Source organism: Hevea brasiliensis, chromosome 4, assembly GCF_030052815.1.
Source record: "Hevea brasiliensis isolate MT/VB/25A 57/8 chromosome 4, ASM3005281v1, whole genome shotgun sequence".
NCBI classification, from domain to species: domain Eukaryota; kingdom Viridiplantae; phylum Streptophyta; class Magnoliopsida; order Malpighiales; family Euphorbiaceae; genus Hevea; species Hevea brasiliensis.
The window spans coordinates 348191-367785 of NC_079496.1; the positions used below are offsets into that span (position 1 = coordinate 348191).

Consider the following 19595-nt stretch of genomic DNA (forward strand, 5'->3'; position numbering starts at 1 on the left):
AAAAGCATATATTTAAAGTTGAAGTTACCAATTTTTCTGCCCTTGCTATGGATATGGACGGACCCTTGAAGCAATCAGCAACGCAAGGATGGGTCTGGTCTGGACTCTGGTTGCTCGAAAGTAAAAGGAAAAAACAATAATAAATAAAAGACAAGTGACAGCTCCCGTGACCACATCACATCCCATGTTCGATGCCATTGACCTGGTGGAGTGCATGATATCTCCTGCCGCAGAAAGTCTTAAAGTTTAATTTCTGACCAAAGCTTAAGGTTTTTGGTGTGAGATATGAGTTTTTAAACTACTTGTTTGGAAGGAAAATTATTTTCGAAAGAGGTAAGATTTTTTGAGTTTTTAAAACTTTAAAAATCTCACGTTTTCAACCCTGGATTGAAAGATCGCCATTTTCTTACTTTAAAAAAACCTCTATAAACTCCCTCCAAGCACACTGGAAAACAACGAACAAAACATCCCACGTTGGAACGAGCTATAAGGCCTAAGCGTTCCAAGCTGTGATACAGCAGCATGAGGCTGATAGTTAATTGGGCCCTGTAATTGCATTTACAAGCTCAAGGGAAACAAGGATCTGGGCTCTTATGCACTGCTGATGTTAGCTAAAGCCCATATCATAGACTCGCACGGGAATTGTGAAGGGGATTGTTAGCCGTTGATGACAAGGGTTAGCCTCCTGTTCATACGGACACTGGCACAAAGACAAACATCAAAGAAAAAGTGTACAAAGGAGTCAATCCACAAAATTCTCCTTTTTTTTTTTTAATCTCACCACTCTTCTTTCACTTTCAGTTTCTCATCCCCATTGTCTACAATTCAGAATCTCGGATAGATATTTTTGCTCCTACCAGAAGCTGTAAGCAGCAAGCACGTAATAATTGCGCACGCCAGAGCGCCAAGCTAATATGCCCATGGCAGCGGAGCTTTTTGGCAAAGGATCCTTCTTTTTCATCCATAGAGAGACCGTTGGTGGCCTTCTAATGGCTGCGCCAGTCAACTATCCTCTTCCGCTCAGACCCATTTCTCATTTCAGCTGCAGACCTCTGACGTCAATGTGTCGGTGCACTCTCGATTCCAAGTCCCCCTCCACCGTTGGAGAACAAGTGTTTTCGGTTACTTCGTCCAGTAAATACGGGTTTGATTATTTGGGACAGAGCACGAAAGGGGATTTGAATCTCAACTATGATCATCTTGATTCTATTGGTAATCTACTGTTACTGTGTCCACTTTTCAGTGTTTCATTAAGGGATTATTCTTTGGTTTTCGGTTTTTAATTACTATTCGTTCTTGGTCTTTCCTTTCCTCGTAGGGATTGATCCGCAGGTTACTTTAGAAGGTCCAATTGAGGATGTCGCTTGGTTGAAAGCTCAAGAAGCTGAGGATTTGCTTAGAGACTTGGGCATACTGGTGCTGTTAGCCCATCCTTATTTCCTTTTTCGTTGCTTTTCTTGTTTGTCTGACTAAGCAGCCTCTTTGTGCACATTCAAGTTGCATAGTGTAGCTGTACTAGTTGCACTTTTATTTAGGCGATGAACGTCTCTATGAGATATATCCCACTGCTTGGCTTTTATTTGTCTTTCAAGTTACTTCCTGGTTCCGGCAATGCCTCTGAGATGGCTAAACTACAGTGCGGGTTTGAAATAGCTAGTCCATTAAGCAAATCGTAACACAGCCGATGCTTCTCAGTGTGCTCTAGACTTAGAAGATGGTCTATGAAATCATCGCCAGTTCTTTTATTTGTATTTTCTATAATTTTTTTTTCTTTTTTACGTTAGCCTTATTCTTGCTTATTCACTTTTCTTTCAACATTGTGGGTTTGCTTTGCACACACATTGTTGAATATGGACTAGATGCTTTTTTATCAGCCATTTGTATGCTACTGACATGTACTTACACAAGCTTTGCCTTTCTAAATAAATGAGCGCAATTTGCACTTTTGAGACTTTTAGGTCCCTACTGTCCATGCTGTTTCTGATGTTGGCTGCATGAGGTGATATACTAGTGTGGAGCCACCAGTTTGTATTTGTCTAAAATGCTGGAAATATCACACTGATTTTGGTTCTAAACACAGCAATGCTGCTCTCTTTGTTCTGACAACATATATGGTTAATGTGCAGAGTCCTTTTTCAGCAAGGAATTCACCTCGTGGTATATTTTGTAGCCGTACTTTGAATCTTCGGTCCATCAGTGCCATTGGATATGACATGGACTACACTTTGATACATTACAATGTGATGGTAGATATTGGTTCATATTTGTTTACAATAAAATTAGTCATGAGTAAAAATTCATGAGAGCAATGATTTACACTATCACAGGCTTGGGAAGGACGGGCTTATGATTACTGCATGGACAATCTGCGAAACATGGGTTTCCCAGTTGATGGACTTGCATTTGATCCTGACTTGGTAATTAGGGGTCTTGTCATAGACAAAGAGAGAGGCAATCTGGTTAAAGCCGATCGATTTGGTTATGTAAAGAGGGCCATGCATGGCACAAAAATGCTGTCTACTCAAGCTGTCAGGTATGGGTTGAACTGTGAATCTTTTCATTTTGATTATTGATAATCATCTATCATCTAGAGGGTATCTCATTGCCTGTTCTATGGCAATGGTGGGTTCAATGTTCGATTAATGAACAAGCAAGTGACTGAACTGAATATATCCATGCTCATGCAAACATGCATGTCAGATGCATGATAATAACAAAATGAATGATGTCATATTTCTGGGTTCCTTCTTCTTAGTTTCATCAGAATTTATATTTTATATGCTGTTTGTTGCAAAACTGGAGTAATATTTTCTATAGTGGCGTTTAACTTTACGTGCATGGAAGTGAGATGTATGGAAGGGAACTGGTAGACCTGCGGAAGGAGAGTCGATGGGAGTTCCTGAATACATTGTTCTCCGTTTCAGAAGCTGTGGCTTACATGCAGGTAGGTTATGCATAGTGTCAGCAACAAGTTGTAGAATATGGTAATTTTCAGTGTCATCATTTCTTGTGTTAGGCTGCTTCGCATCATGCTTTCCATTGTGATAAGAATATGTTTTTCTTTTCAAAGGGAATATTATTGATATTGGTAGTGTTCTCAATGTGCTATATGTTCTGCCATCTTATTAACTAGTCAAGAATATTTAGATATTTAAGCATCTAAGTTCTAACTGTAGCGCGGAATTGCAGTATACTTTTTCCTGTTTCCTTTAAATAAATTTCACATTGTTTGCAATTACATGCATCATAAAGCCTACTGGGGAAATCCATATTCTTTTTTAATGTTATGTGCATGTGTTATTGTTGTGATCTTCTTATCTTGGGTGAAACCATCTAATCACAACAATGTGAATTTATGCTACCTTTTGTTTTCTCCCATATACTCAAAAGCCTTCGGATTCCACTCGTAGATGGTTGACCGATTGGATGAAGGAGCTATAGCAGCAGAACTTGGTCCGCTTGATTATAAAGGACTTTACAAGGCATGCTCTATGGATTATTTTATTAAAAGGACAGATTTATGATGAAGTATATTTGTTTGTCTTTTGACTTGTGATGTGGTTTTCAGGCTGTTGGGAAGGCTCTGTTTCGGGCACATGTAGAAGGCCAGCTTAAGGTAACTTTATCTAAGGGAGTTTTATTTTGTGTGTGTAAGGGTTTGTTTCACAAGAATGTGCTGATCAATCTCTCTACAACAGAGTGAGATAATGTCAAAGCCTGAATTGTTTGTGGAACCAGACCCAGAATTGCCTTTAGCACTTTTAGATCAAAAGGAGGTATGGCTCTGAATTTATAATATCACATAATTGTGACATATTGTAGCCATCTATTTGATGTTAAAATTTTCTGGTGACAGGCTGGTAAAAAGCTTCTGCTTATTACAAACTCTGATTATCATTACACAGACAAAATGATGAAGCATTCCTTTAACAGATTCCTCCCAAATGATATGGACTGGCGTGATCTATTTGACATGGTGAGTAGAGAACCTTTTGGCTATTTTACTGCTTGTCAAGCTGTCTCCCATAATTTCATTTGTGCTTCTGTTAAAGTGATCACACAAGCTTAAGAGAATAATCTTGGTCTAAGCTTTACTTCTGAAAACGTATTGCAAATATCACTACCACAATGTTAAGACATTCCAGCACCATTCTTTCCTTTTAGCGTACTTGGAGTCTCATTTCTTTCTTACACCACTAAGCAGTTACCTTATTTAATTTCAATTTCACCTAGAGAATAGAAGTTGCCATGATTTTGTTGAAATATTTGGCTACTTCTAACAGATTGAAAGTGATACCTCTGCATTATGATGTATTATTTTCCTTGGCTTCTATAGGTGATAGTCTCGGCTAGGAAGCCAGAGTTCTTTCAAATGTCACACCCACTGTATGAGGTGGTGACGGGTGAGGGTTTGATGCGTCCATGTTTCAAAGCTCGTACAGGTGATTTATGCTTTATATTTGCGTTTGTTTTTGTGCCTCTTGTAGCTTTGAGCTTCACATTTGATTATGTGGCATACCCACACCTGTTTTATTTGTTGTTGGCATGATTCAGCAATCTACTCCAAAAAAAAAAGGCTATTACTTCATTTTGGCCTCAAAGAAGTAATGACCTAAAAAAAAGAATTAGAAACAATGCTATGCTTAAACACTGTTGCTTGGATTGACTGATCCTACACCTTCAATATGCAATCTCATATCTCTGGTTGAAATGTCAAGAAATTTACCATTATACAAGTTGATGGCCCATGTTTCATGAAATTTTATATCTTAATGTTTTATTTTCTTCTGCAGGAGGTTTGTACTCAGGTGGGAGTGCTCAGATGGTTGAGAACTCCTTAAATATACATGGTGATGAAATATTGTATGTCGGTGATCATATTTACACTGATGTAAGTCAATCAAAAGTCCATCTACGATGGCGAACAGCATTGATTTGTCGAGAATTGGAAGAAGAGGTTAGGAAATTGATTCATTCTTTATATTTTTCTACATGCATTGGAGTTTAGACTTTCTTAATGATTCACTCAACAAGTACTAATAGAATTGTGAAGTCTGTTAGAAAAAGTATTTTCTAGAGCCCAGTCTCAAATATTTTTGTGTGCAACTAATGTTATTTTTTGTTATTTTAAAAATTGGGGAAATTTTTGGTTTAATAATAAAATTGAAGTTTTAATTTATATCACACTTTATTCTCTACGCTTTTAAATTTAATTGCATTTTGGTCCTTGAAATATTATATTAAACAACACTTTAGTTGGTCAAAATCTTGTATTTATGTTTGATAGTATGGAATTCTGACCATGGTTTTCTTTACTTGTGTATTAAATTCTGGAACTGCAGTACACTGCTTTAATTCGTAGTCGGGATCATCGAGCTGCACTGATCGAACTTATTAATCAAAAGGAGGTTGTAGGGGATCTTTTTAACCAACTTCGGCTTGCTCTGCAAAGGCGAAATAAAGAGCGTCCTGCTCAGGTGAGCATATATATATATATATATATTGGTTTTCTCATTCTTGTAATTGCATTCAATGATTCTATCCTCCATGCAGTTTTCTTGTGTCTGTGATGTCTGGTGCAGTGCTTATAGCATTGTATTTTTGACACCCTACTATCCAATGTTAGACGTGTTTAGAAGTTTCTCGCGTCAACAATGTGGGGCTGCTGGCAAAAAAATGGAGTTTTAGCATAGTACCCTAACTATTGCTTATGTCTATGATTATCTGTTGATTTATATCATTCACGCAAGTAGTATGTTTCTCTTGTTTCCGTCAGACCCTTGCTGCGACTAACATGGATGATCAAGAACTCACAGAAAGCATCCAAAAGTTATTGATTGTCATGCAAAGACTGGATGAAAAAATTGCTCCCATGCTAGAAGCAGACGGAGAACTTTTCAATAGGAGGTAAGACTTGGAAGAAGATTTTGCAATGTGGCAGTGGCCCTAGTTACCTACGATTCATGTCTCAAATTATGTTATGCACTCTTGTTTTAAGTTTAGTTCCAGTTTCTTAATTAGATTTTTGTGGTCTTTGGATAAGTAGGTATGCCTGTAAGTTGGTTGACGAACATCCTTTTTCAGATGGCTAGGGCATTGGTGAAGAACCATGAATGAAAATCATAAATATGTAATAGAGGATGATAGAATAGCCCTAACCCTAATGACAATTCAGTTCCCTAAATCACTAAAATGCCCAAAATAATGCAGCATGGTTATTTTCTAAATTACACTATACCTAAAATCTTTAACCGCAGTCTTGCATCAGGCATTACACGGAATTGAATGGATCATTTTGCTTTGTACCTGCAATTCTTTTAAGACATTTGAACATCAAGTTAACATGCTGTTGCCATATTGCATTAGGTGGGGATTTCTTTCACGTGCAGGCCTGTGGGACAAAAGCCACTTGATGAGACAAATTGAGAAGTAGGTGCTTTTGCCTATTAATCCAAGATTGAACATATACAATTCTCAGCTTTATTTGATTGCATTAAAAGTCTTTCTTCTTCAATGTTTAAATGTGTTTGAATTTGCAATGGCAGGTATGCAGATATATATACCTCTAGGGTCTCAAATTTCCTAAACTATACGCCATTTGTGTACTTCAATTCCCAGGAACAGGTAGTGTGGCATTCTTGATCATTTTTTGTTGGTGATATGTGTGTAGCATTTTGGTAGATAACTGAAGCGATGGAGCATTTTGTTCGGTTTTGCAGACGCTAGCTCATGATTCATATTCATACTGCCAGTCACAGCTTAACAGTCATGCGAAGAAGGAGCAATTTACATTGTGATGGTGTGAATGAGGTTGTTAACAATTACTACGGTCGTATTTAATCGTATCATGTAATTGATAAAGATTTTGAAACATAAGTGTGCATGGGGTGTTTTTGAAACAAATTAGCATAATTGAATTGTCGTGCTAGAAATCGCAAGGTGTTGGTGGCCATGGTAAATACTTGCACAAACCTGCGATGAGAATTAAAACCTTACATTTTCTTTTGGGAAATACGTTTTGGCAAAATTAATTACTTTTTTTCTTATATTTTAAAAGTTATATGATTTTGTTTCTTTATTTTGCTTCGGTTAAATTTTTTAATTCATAATTTTTCTTGTCTTTTAATTATTTTTTTATGATATATAATTAAAAAGATGTTTGATTTGATTATTTATTTTTTGATTTAAAATATATTTTTTAATTTATAAGTTAATTTAAAAATAAATAAATAATTATTTAATAAAATTATTTAAAATTAATTTTTAAATAATTTAAATATTTAACTAAAAAATATTTTAAAAGTAATTTAATTTATTAAAATAACTAAGAGGATATATCATTGAGAATGATACTGATATTTTAAAAATTATTAGAATAAAATAATTTTTATTTGCTTAAAATATAATTTTAAAATAAATGAGGAAATAAATAATCAACAAGGAAGGATATTTGGGCCACAAACATAATTCAATAATCAAATTGCAAAAGAAATATTGAAAAGAAAAACTTGCCCCTTAAGAGATTAGACCTAAAACGCGGAAGCCAATATCACTCTTAACATGGTAGTCAAATGAATTGGCCACTCGGCCAAGGCGAGGAACTTGTAGTAGATTTGCATTTATTTTACCAATTATAGCCTCCTGGCTCTTCCCTTCCACTTCCCCGTCTTCGCGCGTATTACTATGTAGTGGCCAACTGAAGACTCGAGTAATTATCAGAAACATACAGATCGAGAATGGCGATGGTGCAGGTCGCCGGTAACCTCACGGCTCACGATCGGCAGATTCTTACGTCGGTGAACGCAGGGGCATCTAGTCTTTCATTTGTAGGGTCCAGCTTCATAGTTCTATGTTATGTCCTCTTCAAAGAGCTACGCAAGTTCTCCTTCAAGCTTGTATTCTATCTCGCCCTCTCCGTATGCTTTCTCTCTCTCTCACTCTCTCTGCCACACTTTGGATCTAACTACTTTGTCTTCATCTTTTAACATGGTTGATTTCATCTTATGTTCAAAATCTATTTCTGGTTTCGAAATAACGTCTTCTGCTTTATTTGCAAATCTTTTTCAACTGTTTAACAAGTGGATCTTACTTGTAATTTGCTTTCACTGATTATACTCCCTACTACTTCACTTGTTATCTGGCGTATTTGATCTAAGTTTTTTTTTTTTTTTTTTTTTTTTTTAAATCTCTTTATGAATTAACTTCCGGAAAATCTTACACATTTTCAAATTTAATTTCCGATTAAAGAAATAAAGGTGGCTTTTTTTTGGCCCCTTTTCGGTTTTGGGTACTAATTCAATCAATTCACTGAATGTATTATTTACTAGTTTCAAAGTTGTAATGCTATATCCAACCAAGTTAGATTTTCCATTTTAGCAACTTGGAAATTGGAGCTAGTTCCCACCATTTGACCATATTACCTCATATATGTTGTAGATACTTGTTTTATTTCTGATAATATGATCCCAGTCATTGGCTTTCTTGTGCTCTTGCTTAAACGATTTTGAATTATAAACACTTACTACATTTTGTTGGGTGCAGGACATGCTTTGCAGTTTCTTCAGCATAGTTGGGTATGCTTCCTACAGCTTAATAACTCTGTTCCTTGTTCTTTTTCCACTCTTCTATACTATCAAAGTCATTGTCATTGCCTTTTGCATAACAAACTTCTGTTGTAAGCAGGGATCCTTCCAAAGGATTCTTTTGTATTGCTCAGGGCTACAGCACACATTTCTTCTGTGTAGCATCTTTTCTGTGGACCACGACTATTGCTTTTACTCTTCATCGTACTGTTGTTAAACACAAAACAGATGTTGAAGACTTGGAGGCCATGTTTCATTTGTATGTTTGGGGTATGAATTTATTTATGCCACAATAGTTTAAAAGATTTTACGTCACATGAACCTTTGGCTTCAACAAGGAGCCAGTTATACTTGGTGCACTTGATGCCTACGTGAAACATATCCTACTGTGGCTTGCTTACTTTTCAAATATGTTTTGGACTTCTGTGACATTTTTCCATATTGTTAGGCCTTTTATTTTTCCCAAGTAATGGAAAATGATGTAGAGTTTGACTGCTTCCTGCAGGAACGTCATTGGTTATGACTGTAATACGCTCCATTGGTAATAATCATGGACATTTAGGTGCATGGTGTTGGACAGAAATAGGGAGAACAAGAAAGGCAAGTACATGATAGTTTTCTGTATATTACTTTTATTTTTAAAGCCCGAGGATTCTTTTGTAGCTAGAGCTCTGATACTTCAGGAAAGTGAAGCTGCAAGACATTTCTTTTACCATTTTCATATTTAAAACCAACTCAAAAACCTGTCAACGATTGTGGATGTTAGAAGTTGCCTCGATCAAAGAATGAATTTCTTCAAAATTTCAGTTTCCTTTATTTAATCTCTGATGTGTTAGTCATGCCTATGTATTTCTATCTACATATGCAGGCAATTCACTTTATAACATTTTATGCACCACTCTGGGGTGCAATACTTTACAATGGGTTTACATACTTTCAGGTCATACGCATGCTAAATAATGCAACACGTGTATGTACAGAACTCTAATCTTTTCCTTTTCCTATTTGACTGTATACAAGTTGAGGCAACACTTACAACATGATCGGAAATTTCAGATGGCAGTAGGCATGTCAGACCGAGCATATCAATTTGATGCAAGACCAGACATGAAGGTGTGTTTCTTACAACTAGTTTCTTGGATTAGAATTGATGCAAGGCAAGATATGAACAGGAGATTGGATGTCTTATTCTATTCCAGTAGATGTGCATACTTCTTTTGCTGATAGAATGCACCATTCAAATTATGTGTTTGACTTTTGTTGTATCATCCTCCTTAGACTGAAGAATATCAACAGAACATCTGATGTACTGGAGACATCCTGATTATTGTCCATACTTTTCGGTTTCTTTACTTTATTGTGGAAATGGAACTTTGTATTTCAGAATTTTCCTTTTTCTTTCACCTGTTAAGTTGTTCTGCTAATATCCCTGATAAAGCCACAGTTCTTAGAAATCAAAAGGTTGTATTGTCTTTTCAGTTTTTTTCCAATTTACCTCCATCATTCTTGTTGTGTCTCTTCTCTGTTTTTTTTTTTTCAAAGGTGTTTAATTCATTTATGAAGACTAAATCATAGGTAAAGGAAACAAGTTTCCTCTTAGGATCATTGCACTGATTTCTTTATTTGCATAGGCTTTGAACCGATGGGGATACTATCCACTCATCCTAATAGGATCATGGGCTTTTGGCACAATCAACCGCATTCATGATTTTGTTGCACCAGGCCACAAAATCCTTTGGCTCTCAGTTCTTGATGTTGGAACAGCTGCTCTTATGGTAATTCCAATGACCATTAATGTATTCTCTTTTAATCAAGTTTTTCCTGGAATATCCTAGCAACGGTTACAATCTTTATGGTTACATTGATTGATCACATTTTGATAAATATTTTGCAGATCCAACCATCCAAGAACTATTTATCTTGATTGTAAATGAACAGTGACAGTTAATGTTTTATTTTTACATGTTTCTGCATTTGGGAAATGACACTAGTTCTAGGAAATTCCTTCCATGGAAATAATTTATCAATTTGGATAATAGTGTCATTTTATCTTCTGATCAGATTCTTGATTAGGATTTATGTTGATATCCCTTTTTCACTGCTGGTGGGGAGTAGATAATTTGCTAAAATGTCTTCTAAAGTAGAAGAGTTTGATGCAGCCAGGATATGAATATCCTAGAGGCAAATTTATTATTAGTTTAGGTTTATAGTTTTAGATGGCCTTGCTGAAACATTCCGCAGTTCCCGCCCTCTAATGCATGACTACTGGTTGTTCAGAAGTGATTTCATGGACTAGGTAACTATTGACAAAGAAAGGAGCTCCTGAAAAATGGAAAAATTTTATAGTTAGTATGACTGATAATGTTGTCTCTATAATGGATTGCTTTATGATTTTAAGTTCAATAAATGAAAATTAGTTAGCTTTCTTTTTCTTATGTTTCAGGGACTCTTCAACTCGATAGCATATGGTCTGAACTCTTCCGTGCGTCGGGCAATATGTGAAAGATTGGATCTGTAAGTCACGGAAAACTAATCTTCTTGTTACAAAATTTTAAGTTATTAGCTGTGAGCCCCTTGCAATGTCTGGTTAGTGATATATATGGAAATTCTATATGCAATATAACCTAGCCTTCTATCCATTAAACTTATGATGTTATGCACCTGTGGCTATAGTTATCAAAATATGTTACAACGTTGGTTGAAGTTATTTGTTGATAAAATATCACTTGGTTATGGAGATGGACAGCCTAGCAATATGAGACATGATGTGAATCCACCTTTTTATTCCTTTTCTTGGTTGTTATTTGAGGAAGAAAGAAAGAAACAGAGATTTAGTTACCTTCTGCTTAGTTCCTACCATATGGTACTTGCAATATAACTCCCCAAATTCTACCTTGTTCAGTTCAAACACAATTCTGATGATAGTGTCAAAAGTGAGATGTGATAGTTCTAATGAGAACATGACATTGAGAAGCATAGGATACAAGTTACATTACACATGGGCAACGATCTTTGGTTTTGTTTTTTAATTTAGAAAAAAAAAATAAAAAAAGAAGCTTTATTTTATTGTTATTGATTTTTAAAATACATCTATTCTAATGGTTTGACGTTTCTTTTCTAGGTTCTGGCCAGACAGGCTGCGAAGATGGTTCCCTCCTGGTTTTAAATTCAGGAATCAAGTGCAAGAGAGTGAACTAGTTTCGTTGAAAATTCAAGATCAGCATTAACAGCTTGGAGAGTTCACCTGCTCATTTTGATTGGGAATTTATACTTCTTTTCGCCAGGGTGTCTGCACTCTTTCAATTTGTTTCTGGCATTTGTGCAAAGTCCATAAGGATTCTTTCTTTTTTTTTTTTTTTTTTTAAGCAAAGCCAGTCTGATTTGTAATGGCAGTAATATTACATCACCTGATCCCTGTCTTAATGTAGATTTGATTATTAGATTCGTTACCATTTTTGCTGGAGTTGCTATTACATGAAGGTGGAGGAGGACAGCAGAAGTGATGGCAGTAACATGAAATTACATCAAATTAGTCATTAGGTTTGGACAATTGATGTTGAGTAGGCATTTTGGATTTGGGAATAGGTTGGTGTCCCAATTTTGTTATTGTTTTGTGTATGATGTGTTTTTGTCCTCGTATGAAGGAATCATTTCTTCAAAGGGATTACTGAAAATTGTTTTTATTATCGTGTAATGACATCCTCAATCATTTTGCTCAAAATGGAAGAAATGGGTGTGAAATAGAGATGAATTCATCATGTTGTTCTGTCACTGTCCCCTCTTTCTCAAAATGCAAGTGAAAGTAAAAGGAGCCATTGAATTAGCTGTATTCTTTTTAACAAAAATATTATAGAGAGAGAGAGAGAAAGAAGAAGGAAGCGTTGAAGTAAAATGTTTTGGCTATGGTAATTATTTTTTAGGAAGGTTGTGGCTATGGTAATTATATTTTAGGAAGGTTGTGGTAATACTTAAAAACAAATACATTAATAAATAATAATAAGTAATTTATAATTTTTTTTTAAATCATCATTAAAAACTATTATTAATTTAATCAATCACACTTCAAAAGGAAAGAAGGGCATTTTATTATGGTAATAAAATGCCAATGGGCACTCCATAAACTTCCTCGCTACCAGCGCCATCTTCCAGCTGAAGGAAAACGCATCGTTTTTCTCTCCATTCTGTGTGGCTAAATTAAATTTTCAAGCTGTCGCAGCAAAAGCGCTCATTGCAGTGGTCAATTGGTCTGTCTTTGCGCTCTTTACTCAGTACTGGGTTGTGACCACAAAAGACTAGAGAGAAATTGAAGACGATAATGAAGAAGCTGAGATGGGCAATGGACGGAGGCTTTTGGGAGCTGGACATGTCCACACCCATAACTCTGGAAGGAGAAGCTCGGGCGGTGCCTGGAGACCCGCTTCCACTCGGACTTTCGAGAGGCACAAAATTGTCCAGGCCCAAGCAGATCCATTTCTTCCAACGTTTCATGTCCTCACCCTTTATCCCTTCCTATTCCCCTCCCACGCCTCCACATGGAGGACATGGTTTCTCTCTCCAAAGCGTCCTCGCTATTCCCACTTTCAATCAAAATTGGTATTTTTTTTTTTTGTGTGTCTCTGGATTTACAATCATGTTTATTTGAATGATAAAAGGAATTCAATTTAAATTGAAAGAAAAAGGGCCATTCTTGATTTGCTTTATTATGGCTGATAGGGTTTTAAAGTTAATGCAGGTTTGGCACGTTGCTTGGTCAATTCAATTTGCAAAAGTTTTTGTCCTCTATTAATGAGAGTGGTGCTTGGCACTCCTCAAACTCCTCCCGCCTCCATACCATTTGTAGACATCTTCATGATAAATCCCTATACGCACTTGGTTTCTGTTCAGAGCTCTTATTAACCCCTGATGATACGCTTCTCTTCAGCCTTGAAACTTACGGTCATAATAGGACAACCCGTAAGAAGGCAACCCTTCATCACAAGGCAGGTGTTTTTTTACTTTTTTTTTTATACTGGCACTCTTTTTTTTCTTGAAAAATATTATTATTGCTGTTCTTGTTTTTCCTATGCCTGTAGTTCCCAAATCACAATTTAACGCTGGAGGCAGTTTCTCCTGGACTTTTTGTTGACAAGACTGGTAGCTATTGGGATGTACCTTTCTCCATGGCCTTTGACCTCGCTTCTGTTGCTTCTGACTCTGGTGCCAGTTACCATTTGTGTATGCATCATAATGCGGGATCTCCAAAGCTGTTTGAAGGTGGTCATGCCTTGGGAGTTCCTGCAGCACTGCTTCCTGGTTTCTCTGTGAAAAGTGCTTTTTCCTTTAAGAAAAATATAGATATTTGGAGAAGCAAAGCTCAGAAGTTGAAGATGGTGCAACCATTTGATCTGTTGCTTTCAAATCCCCACATTTCTGCATCAGGGATCATTGGTAATGATGCAAGCTCTTAACTTTGGAAAGAATTTCTGTATACTAGTTGTGGTCCACTCCAGATGAGGGAGGAGGGCATGAGGTTGTTGCTATGAAATTTAGATGTTTGCTCATTCATTTAGTTCAAAATTATCAAATTGTCTTCAATGTTCAATCTACCTTGCAAGTGACCCTCTGGTGGAGCACAATAAAATTTGAAACCCCAAATAGCCTCATTAGAAATGTGAAAACTTTGGTGCTTTTGGGAACATATACATGTACAGGTTCTGCACATGTCTATTAATGAAGTCAAATGTAGCTTCAAGCCTTGGACATGCTACAAAAGTTGTAGCTGCTATCCCCTGATAGTTATTTTGTTATCTCAACATTCTGAAGGTTATTTAACTCCTAATTCATTCGAAATATTTATCTTCAACCCTTGCTAATACTTGAGCACATGCAGGTGCTGCTATGACAACCTGTCTTGGAGATAACTCGGTTAGATCGCAAGTGGATGATTTTCAGGGTTTTAAAGGCTTATGTCTTTATACACCTGCAGTAAGATCTGGCTTGTTGGCTGATATATTTTCATCTGTTTCAGTTACGGCTCAGCATGGAAACTTCCAAAGACTATTTCTAGATCTTACTCGATTTCATTTTCATTTGGATTTTCCTTCTGGGTCCAAGTTTGTTTCGGGTGCTGCTAAATTAGCGCAAGATTTTTTCAATTCTAGACAGCCATCCGTGGAAGCAGTGAGAGCAATTTGCCCCAATGCAACCATTTCTCTTCAACAGCAGGTATGTAATCTCTTATGTTTACCTTTGCCAGATGTTTTCATGTCTAATGTGTATGATACAAACAGACAGAAATACAAACCAATGAAGTTGTTACAACAAATTTATTATTGTTTTTTATTTATCTGCATTATGTCAAAATTAAGCCTGAACCTACTGTTTATATTAGAAAGTTTGAAATTGTTTTGTTTTATTTCGTAATCTATTATGTTTGGCTTGCATAATTAGTAACCTCTTATTTTATAGCAGTTTGTGTCCATATTTTACTTGGAACATTTCTGGCTTTTGATTCTGACACCACACTTTATTTGTGGAAGAAATTAGTTATTTCAACGAAATGTAAAGAACTGTGCAGAAACAAGGGATAATAGATCTGCATTATCGTCGATAGCTTTATGAATGACAAATTTTACATGCTTTTTGATATTTTAGATATTTATCCAGGTCACAATTTCTGGAAGCAATGTATAAGATTCTCCCATGTGCTTTATTGCAGATTGCCGGACCCTTCAGTTTCAGAGTTGATTCTGGAATTGTAATTGATTGGCAGAACAAAGATTGGCATATTCGAATGCATGATCCAGTGTTTGCGATCGAGTATGCATTACAGGTCCTTGGTTCAGCGAAAGCTATTGCTTGGTATTCCCCAAAGCAACAAGAATTTATGATGGAACTTAGGTTTTTTGAGACCTAAATTATGAATGTCTAGAAATTAATTTTTTTTTTGGTAATTTATGGAGATGCCTTTTGTTCCTCAAATTGTTCTTGAAAAATCTATTGGCATTCAGCTTTTCATAAACTTACTGCTTGTATGTGCATATTATTTTAATGGATTTGATATTTGATACCTCGAGCAAAAAGAAAAGGACAAAATACAATAATAGACATCGACTTGCAATTAGTTAGAAGGAAATGGTTTGTAGAGCTGTAATTTCCTGTGACAACGCTAAGGAAATAAATCACCGAGAACCAACTATCAGCAGCAGCCAATAAATTCTCGCATTTGGTTTAAACAAGTGAAGCATCCAACAGATACGTAATCCTCATGCCTTCCTGGTCAGATCAATTTTAGAATTTTAATGAAATCACGTCATATGCAGCCAGCTGCTTAAGAAATGAACAATCTCAAAAAACAGATGAATGTTAGTCATCCATAGGGCAGAGCATTCATATTAGGGCAATGCAAAGTATGATCCCGAGTGAACAGGCCCATTTTGCAAGGGTGCGAGTGGCAATTAGTTTTTTTCCCAAAATGAAAGATGGTGTGGCGGGTAAACTTTTCTTTGGTTATATGATCAAAATTTACAGCCTTTCTCAATAACCAAAATTGATTTCAACTTAGAATTTCATCAACATATTCAACTATATTGAATGTTTAAGGGTTCTTTTCATTTGGAATGACCAAACGGCTAAATCTAATACAAAGGAAGCTTGCATTTGCTAACGCTTCGATGCCTACCAAAGCTAATTCTGGGGCAACCTGAGGGAAGCCCAAGGTGCTCTTCGTTATAGTTGACAGCTACAAGGCTCAGCCCATGAGGTGGTGAAGGCAAAGTGTATTTGGCCAGCTCCTTGCGATCACGAGTCCCCAAAATCTTGGGGACAATTTCGGGAGGAATTGCTTCCTTCCCAATTTGGAGGAGCAAAGCAACCTGCAAAATTGAAGGACACAGAATTTGCTTATGCCTTTCACTTACCACCCAAATGTTTGACAGAATTTGTTGTGGCGTGGTCAAGATTGTTGACATCACTTGGCTAATAGAAGAAAATTAACTTTCATTTACCATGTTCCGCACTTGTCTATACAAGAAGCCCGTGCCTTCAACTTCTAGCTGTAGTAGAGCCCCCTAACAGTACACACAATTGAAACTCAGTTTTTTCCTTACTCCATAATTGAATAATCGGTTTTAAATTCTTTATTCATGCAAAACTAAAATAACAAAAAGGTAAAATGAGGCCATATATAATATTGGGTGAAACTCACTCCATGCATTTAGGAACAGCTTAAGCCAGGAGGTTTAATCAAAGAAACCAGCTGTCTTTAGGAGAAATCTCTATTACCTTTTCGATGACATCAAAACGAAAAATAGTCTTCACTGGATCTGGCACTCGATCATTGCGAGATGCATTGGCAAAAGCAGAGAAATCATGCATTCCTATAAAATGCTTCGCAGCTTGTCTCATGGCATCAACATCGAGTTTATAAGCAATGTGGTATGCATATTGGCGCTGAAATGGATCCATGATGGTCTCATTATATATCTTGTAGTGATAAACCTTGCTCTTTGCCAAAAATCGAGCATGGAATTCAGGAACTGCAGCGCTAATTTCTCTAACTCGGACATCAGGAGGAAGAAGACCGTTGAGAGCTGCATGAATGCTATCCAAGCAGTCATAATTGAAAGGTGTAACAAAGTGTGCCACCTGAAACCTCAACTGATAGTGAGTTTGTTTCATGTCCGTTAATGCTTGTAGAATCCTCAAAAGAGTAAGAAAGTCAGACCTGACCCCACGCATGAACTCCTGCATCTGTCCTACTTGCGCCAACTAAAAGAAGATCTTTTCTTTCTAGCTTTGTAACTCGAATTAAAGTTTTTTCCATAATGCACTGTATAGTTGGAGGGGATTGCTGAAATTGCCAACCTGACAATAAAAATAACAAAAATAGCACAATTTTAACAAAATGTTCTGACAATGGCAAGGACTTTGGATGCTGGCGCATTTGAAGCTTGAAGTTCAATATATCAACAGCCTCAAGGCATCGTCATTAGATTACAGGAGCTCCAAACGCCAGACATAGGGGATCTTTAGATAAAAGTAGCACAGATTCCTACATGAAACAAGAAAACCTACCTCATCCACAACATAATGTATCATTGACTAGCCAAAAGCATGAAGTTTAGAAGATTTGACAAAGTTTAGGCTCCATTTGTTTCATGGAAATATATGGGAAGTGTTTTCCATAGAAATTGTTTTCTAAGAAAATATTTTATATTATTTGATTGCAACATTAACTAATGTTAAAGTAATAAGATTATTAAAGTCCATAAAATGACTTCCTCTTTTCTTAAAAAAAAAAAAAAAAAAACTTAGTTTTCCTTTGACAGGACAATATTTATTAGTGCTCCTCCAAACGCCAGAAAAATGAGAAAAATGTTTTGTAAGAAAATATTTTCCGTAACAAGCCTTGGATTGAAAAACTTAGATTAGGCATTGTTGAGCATGCTTCTAATATTAATTCCGATACATCACCACCATAGGCATAGCTGGCTCAACTAAGCTGAATAGAAATCGTGAGATGTAGCACTAGGGATGCTAAAAGAAAGTAGAGGTTTCAAATGGGTTGATTGTCTAATCTTTCCACTTTGAGAGACAATTAAATAAAAAGGATAATTTTGTTCCTTTTGATCAATTTAAAATCAAGCTAGCTATAATTTGATGGAACATGACAGAGTTGATGCCTTGAAGGAACTCCATAAAAAAAGGAAAAATGAAGAAAAATACTAGAAATAAGCGGCAATCAATAGCAAAAGAGGAACCTTGCCTGCGTAACGGGTGCCATCGTAAGCAATAACCAAACGCCATTTAAACCCATCAACGGCTGAGTGTTTCACAGTCTGGATAGCTTCATCTGTGCCACCATTTCCCACATCCTGTCACAACGGGGTCAGAACAAAGCTTGTCACCTTCACCACCACGCCAGGGGTTAGGGAAAAGTGTGGGAATAGCCTTACCGAGATATTATTGGATGAAGAAACACTTAAGCTTGGATGTAGACAAGAGGATACGCTCAGTATCCCATACTTCATCATCTCCAGAGCAAACCTCCTTTCTGAAGAAGGAACAGTCTCTTTACGGGACGGAGGAGGGAGAAAGGCAAAACCCAGAGGAAGAAATTCTAAGGGTACAAAACAAGATATCGTTTAAAAATGATACAGCCGTCAACTACACATCGTTTTACGCGAAGAGGGCATGAAAGTTAGGTAAAGTTTTCATGAGAAAGTAATATAAAGATTATAAAAAAAAATAAAGAGATGTTTTTTAATATTTAAATTAATTATGATTATTTTTAAAATATTATTTATGCAAAATATCAATGTAAAAAAATAATTATATATTATTATTATTATTATTATTATTATTATTATTATTTTAAATTAATAAAACTAGCTCATAATAATTATTTTAATATTATTTTTTATTTTTTAATATTGATTTTTTTTCCTTAATGTATATGTTGCATAACGCAGGAGCATATTTCCTGTCGTCAACTTGGGTAAACACTCTCTGTTTATCCTTTATAGAGAGATTTTTCTCTCAAAAAGTCTTATTTCTCTTAGATTTCTACCCTAGTTTTCTCAGCAATTTAGTGTCACCTCATACCCTTTGAGACAGGGAATGGTTCCATCTCCTCCCTAAAGTATGGATTGTCCTCCTCATCACCAGATAAGGCTGTGAATAGTTTTATTTGGTTTTGACTTGCAGGATGATTATATTCGCGAAGGTTTCTTATTGTCTTGCAGTGTGGCTCTATGGTTAAGGGAGCCGTGTTTTCATGATTCTGTCTCTTCTTAGTGTCGATGGTTTTTGTTTCTTTTGGAATGGCAAGCAATTGAATCATTAGGAGGTTTCAAGGAAGGCGATTCTAAGGGTTTAAAGCTGGTGCTTGAAAATTCCTTTGTTGTTTTTCCCATGGCTAAAATGCCATTGCCTCTGCTCTCCTCTGCTTCTAGGTTGATGATCTGGTGGTGACCGGTAAGGGTGTATAAAAAAATCGACAAATCGATGAGTGGTTTTATATATTTAAATATT

The 19595-nt window shown here is 36.2% G+C and overlaps 4 protein-coding genes across 7 annotated transcripts; 3 read left to right on the forward strand and 1 right to left on the reverse strand.

Moving 5' to 3' along the window:
• Positions 1-423: 423 nt before the first annotated feature.
• On the forward strand, positions 424-6932 carry LOC110635271 (uncharacterized). The gene is made up of 16 exons (XM_021784549.2): positions 424-1212; positions 1319-1416; positions 2127-2246; positions 2328-2533; positions 2845-2944; positions 3411-3482; positions 3569-3616; positions 3699-3776; positions 3857-3976; positions 4337-4442; positions 4794-4957; positions 5343-5477; positions 5777-5907; positions 6367-6429; positions 6546-6624; positions 6720-6932. The coding sequence occupies exons 1-16, from the start codon at positions 915-917 to the stop codon at positions 6795-6797; spliced, it is 1896 nt and encodes a 631-aa protein (XP_021640241.1). The 5' UTR covers positions 424-914; the 3' UTR covers positions 6798-6932.
• A 554-nt stretch (positions 6933-7486) lies between these two features.
• On the forward strand, positions 7487-12242 carry LOC110635269 (G-protein coupled receptor 1). 4 transcript variants are annotated; one of them, XM_021784539.2, is made up of 9 exons: positions 7487-7916; positions 8542-8573; positions 8683-8852; positions 9088-9182; positions 9523-9552; positions 9639-9695; positions 10214-10357; positions 11026-11096; positions 11704-12242. In XM_021784539.2, exons 1-9 carry the CDS (start codon positions 7737-7739, stop codon positions 11807-11809), a joined length of 885 nt encoding a protein of 294 aa, XP_021640231.1. In that variant the 5' UTR covers positions 7487-7736; the 3' UTR covers positions 11810-12242. The 4 variants fall into 4 exon arrangements, with proteins under 4 accessions (XP_021640231.1, XP_021640233.1, XP_021640229.1 ...); XM_021784537.2 differs by having other exon boundaries at positions 7488-7916; positions 9451-9552; XM_021784541.2 differs by lacking the exon at positions 9523-9552.
• Positions 12243-12675: 433 nt separating this feature from the next.
• LOC110635272 (protein TRIGALACTOSYLDIACYLGLYCEROL 4, chloroplastic) lies at positions 12676-15630 on the forward strand. Its single transcript, XM_021784551.2, has 5 exons — positions 12676-13175; positions 13315-13561; positions 13655-14009; positions 14452-14786; positions 15280-15630. The coding sequence occupies exons 1-5, from the start codon at positions 12898-12900 to the stop codon at positions 15475-15477; spliced, it is 1413 nt and encodes a 470-aa protein (XP_021640243.2). The 5' UTR covers positions 12676-12897; the 3' UTR covers positions 15478-15630.
• Positions 15631-16093: 463 nt separating this feature from the next.
• Positions 16094-18742, reverse strand: LOC110635243 (uncharacterized). Its single transcript, XM_021784490.2, has 6 exons — positions 18518-18742; positions 18328-18436; positions 17287-17426; positions 16845-17207; positions 16568-16630; positions 16094-16435 (listed from the first exon to the last, which is right to left on the reverse strand). Exons 1-6 carry the CDS (start codon positions 18593-18595, stop codon positions 16199-16201), a joined length of 990 nt encoding a protein of 329 aa, XP_021640182.2. The 5' UTR covers positions 18596-18742; the 3' UTR covers positions 16094-16198.
• Positions 18743-19595: the final 853 nt, after the last annotated feature.

What these genes read in the sequence shown, in the direction of transcription:
- LOC110635243 (XM_021784490.2), bottom strand. Translation starts at nt 18,595, where the DNA reads ATGATGAAGTATGGGATACTGAGCGTATCCTCTTGTCTACATCCAAGC. An exon ending in GTTTTGATGTCATCGAAAAG is followed by an intron (nt 16,631 to 16,844) that starts GTAATAGAGATT and finishes GTGTACTGTTAG; the next exon opens with GGGGCTCTACTACAGCTAGA. An exon ending in ATAGACAAGTGCGGAACATG is followed by an intron (nt 16,436 to 16,567) that starts GTAAATGAAAGT and finishes TCAATTTTGCAG; the next exon opens with GTTGCTTTGCTCCTCCAAAT.
- LOC110635272 (XM_021784551.2), top strand. Translation starts at nt 12,898, where the DNA reads ATGAAGAAGCTGAGATGGGCAATGGACGGAGGCTTTTGGGAGCTGGAC. An exon ending in CCCACTTTCAATCAAAATTG is followed by an intron (nt 13,176 to 13,314) that starts GTATTTTTTTTT and finishes AAGTTAATGCAG; the next exon opens with GTTTGGCACGTTGCTTGGTC. An exon ending in AGGCAACCCTTCATCACAAG is followed by an intron (nt 13,562 to 13,654) that starts GCAGGTGTTTTT and finishes CTATGCCTGTAG; the next exon opens with TTCCCAAATCACAATTTAAC.
- LOC110635271 (XM_021784549.2), top strand. Translation starts at nt 915, where the DNA reads ATGCCCATGGCAGCGGAGCTTTTTGGCAAAGGATCCTTCTTTTTCATC. An exon ending in ATGTTTCAAAGCTCGTACAG is followed by an intron (nt 4,443 to 4,793) that starts GTGATTTATGCT and finishes TTTCTTCTGCAG; the next exon opens with GAGGTTTGTACTCAGGTGGG. An exon ending in TTGATGAGACAAATTGAGAA is followed by an intron (nt 6,430 to 6,545) that starts GTAGGTGCTTTT and finishes TTGCAATGGCAG; the next exon opens with GTATGCAGATATATATACCT.
- LOC110635269 (XM_021784537.2), top strand. Translation starts at nt 7,737, where the DNA reads ATGGCGATGGTGCAGGTCGCCGGTAACCTCACGGCTCACGATCGGCAG. An exon ending in AAATAGGGAGAACAAGAAAG is followed by an intron (nt 9,183 to 9,450) that starts GCAAGTACATGA and finishes CTACATATGCAG; the next exon opens with GCAATTCACTTTATAACATT. An exon ending in TGCTAAATAATGCAACACGT is followed by an intron (nt 9,553 to 9,638) that starts GTATGTACAGAA and finishes CGGAAATTTCAG; the next exon opens with ATGGCAGTAGGCATGTCAGA.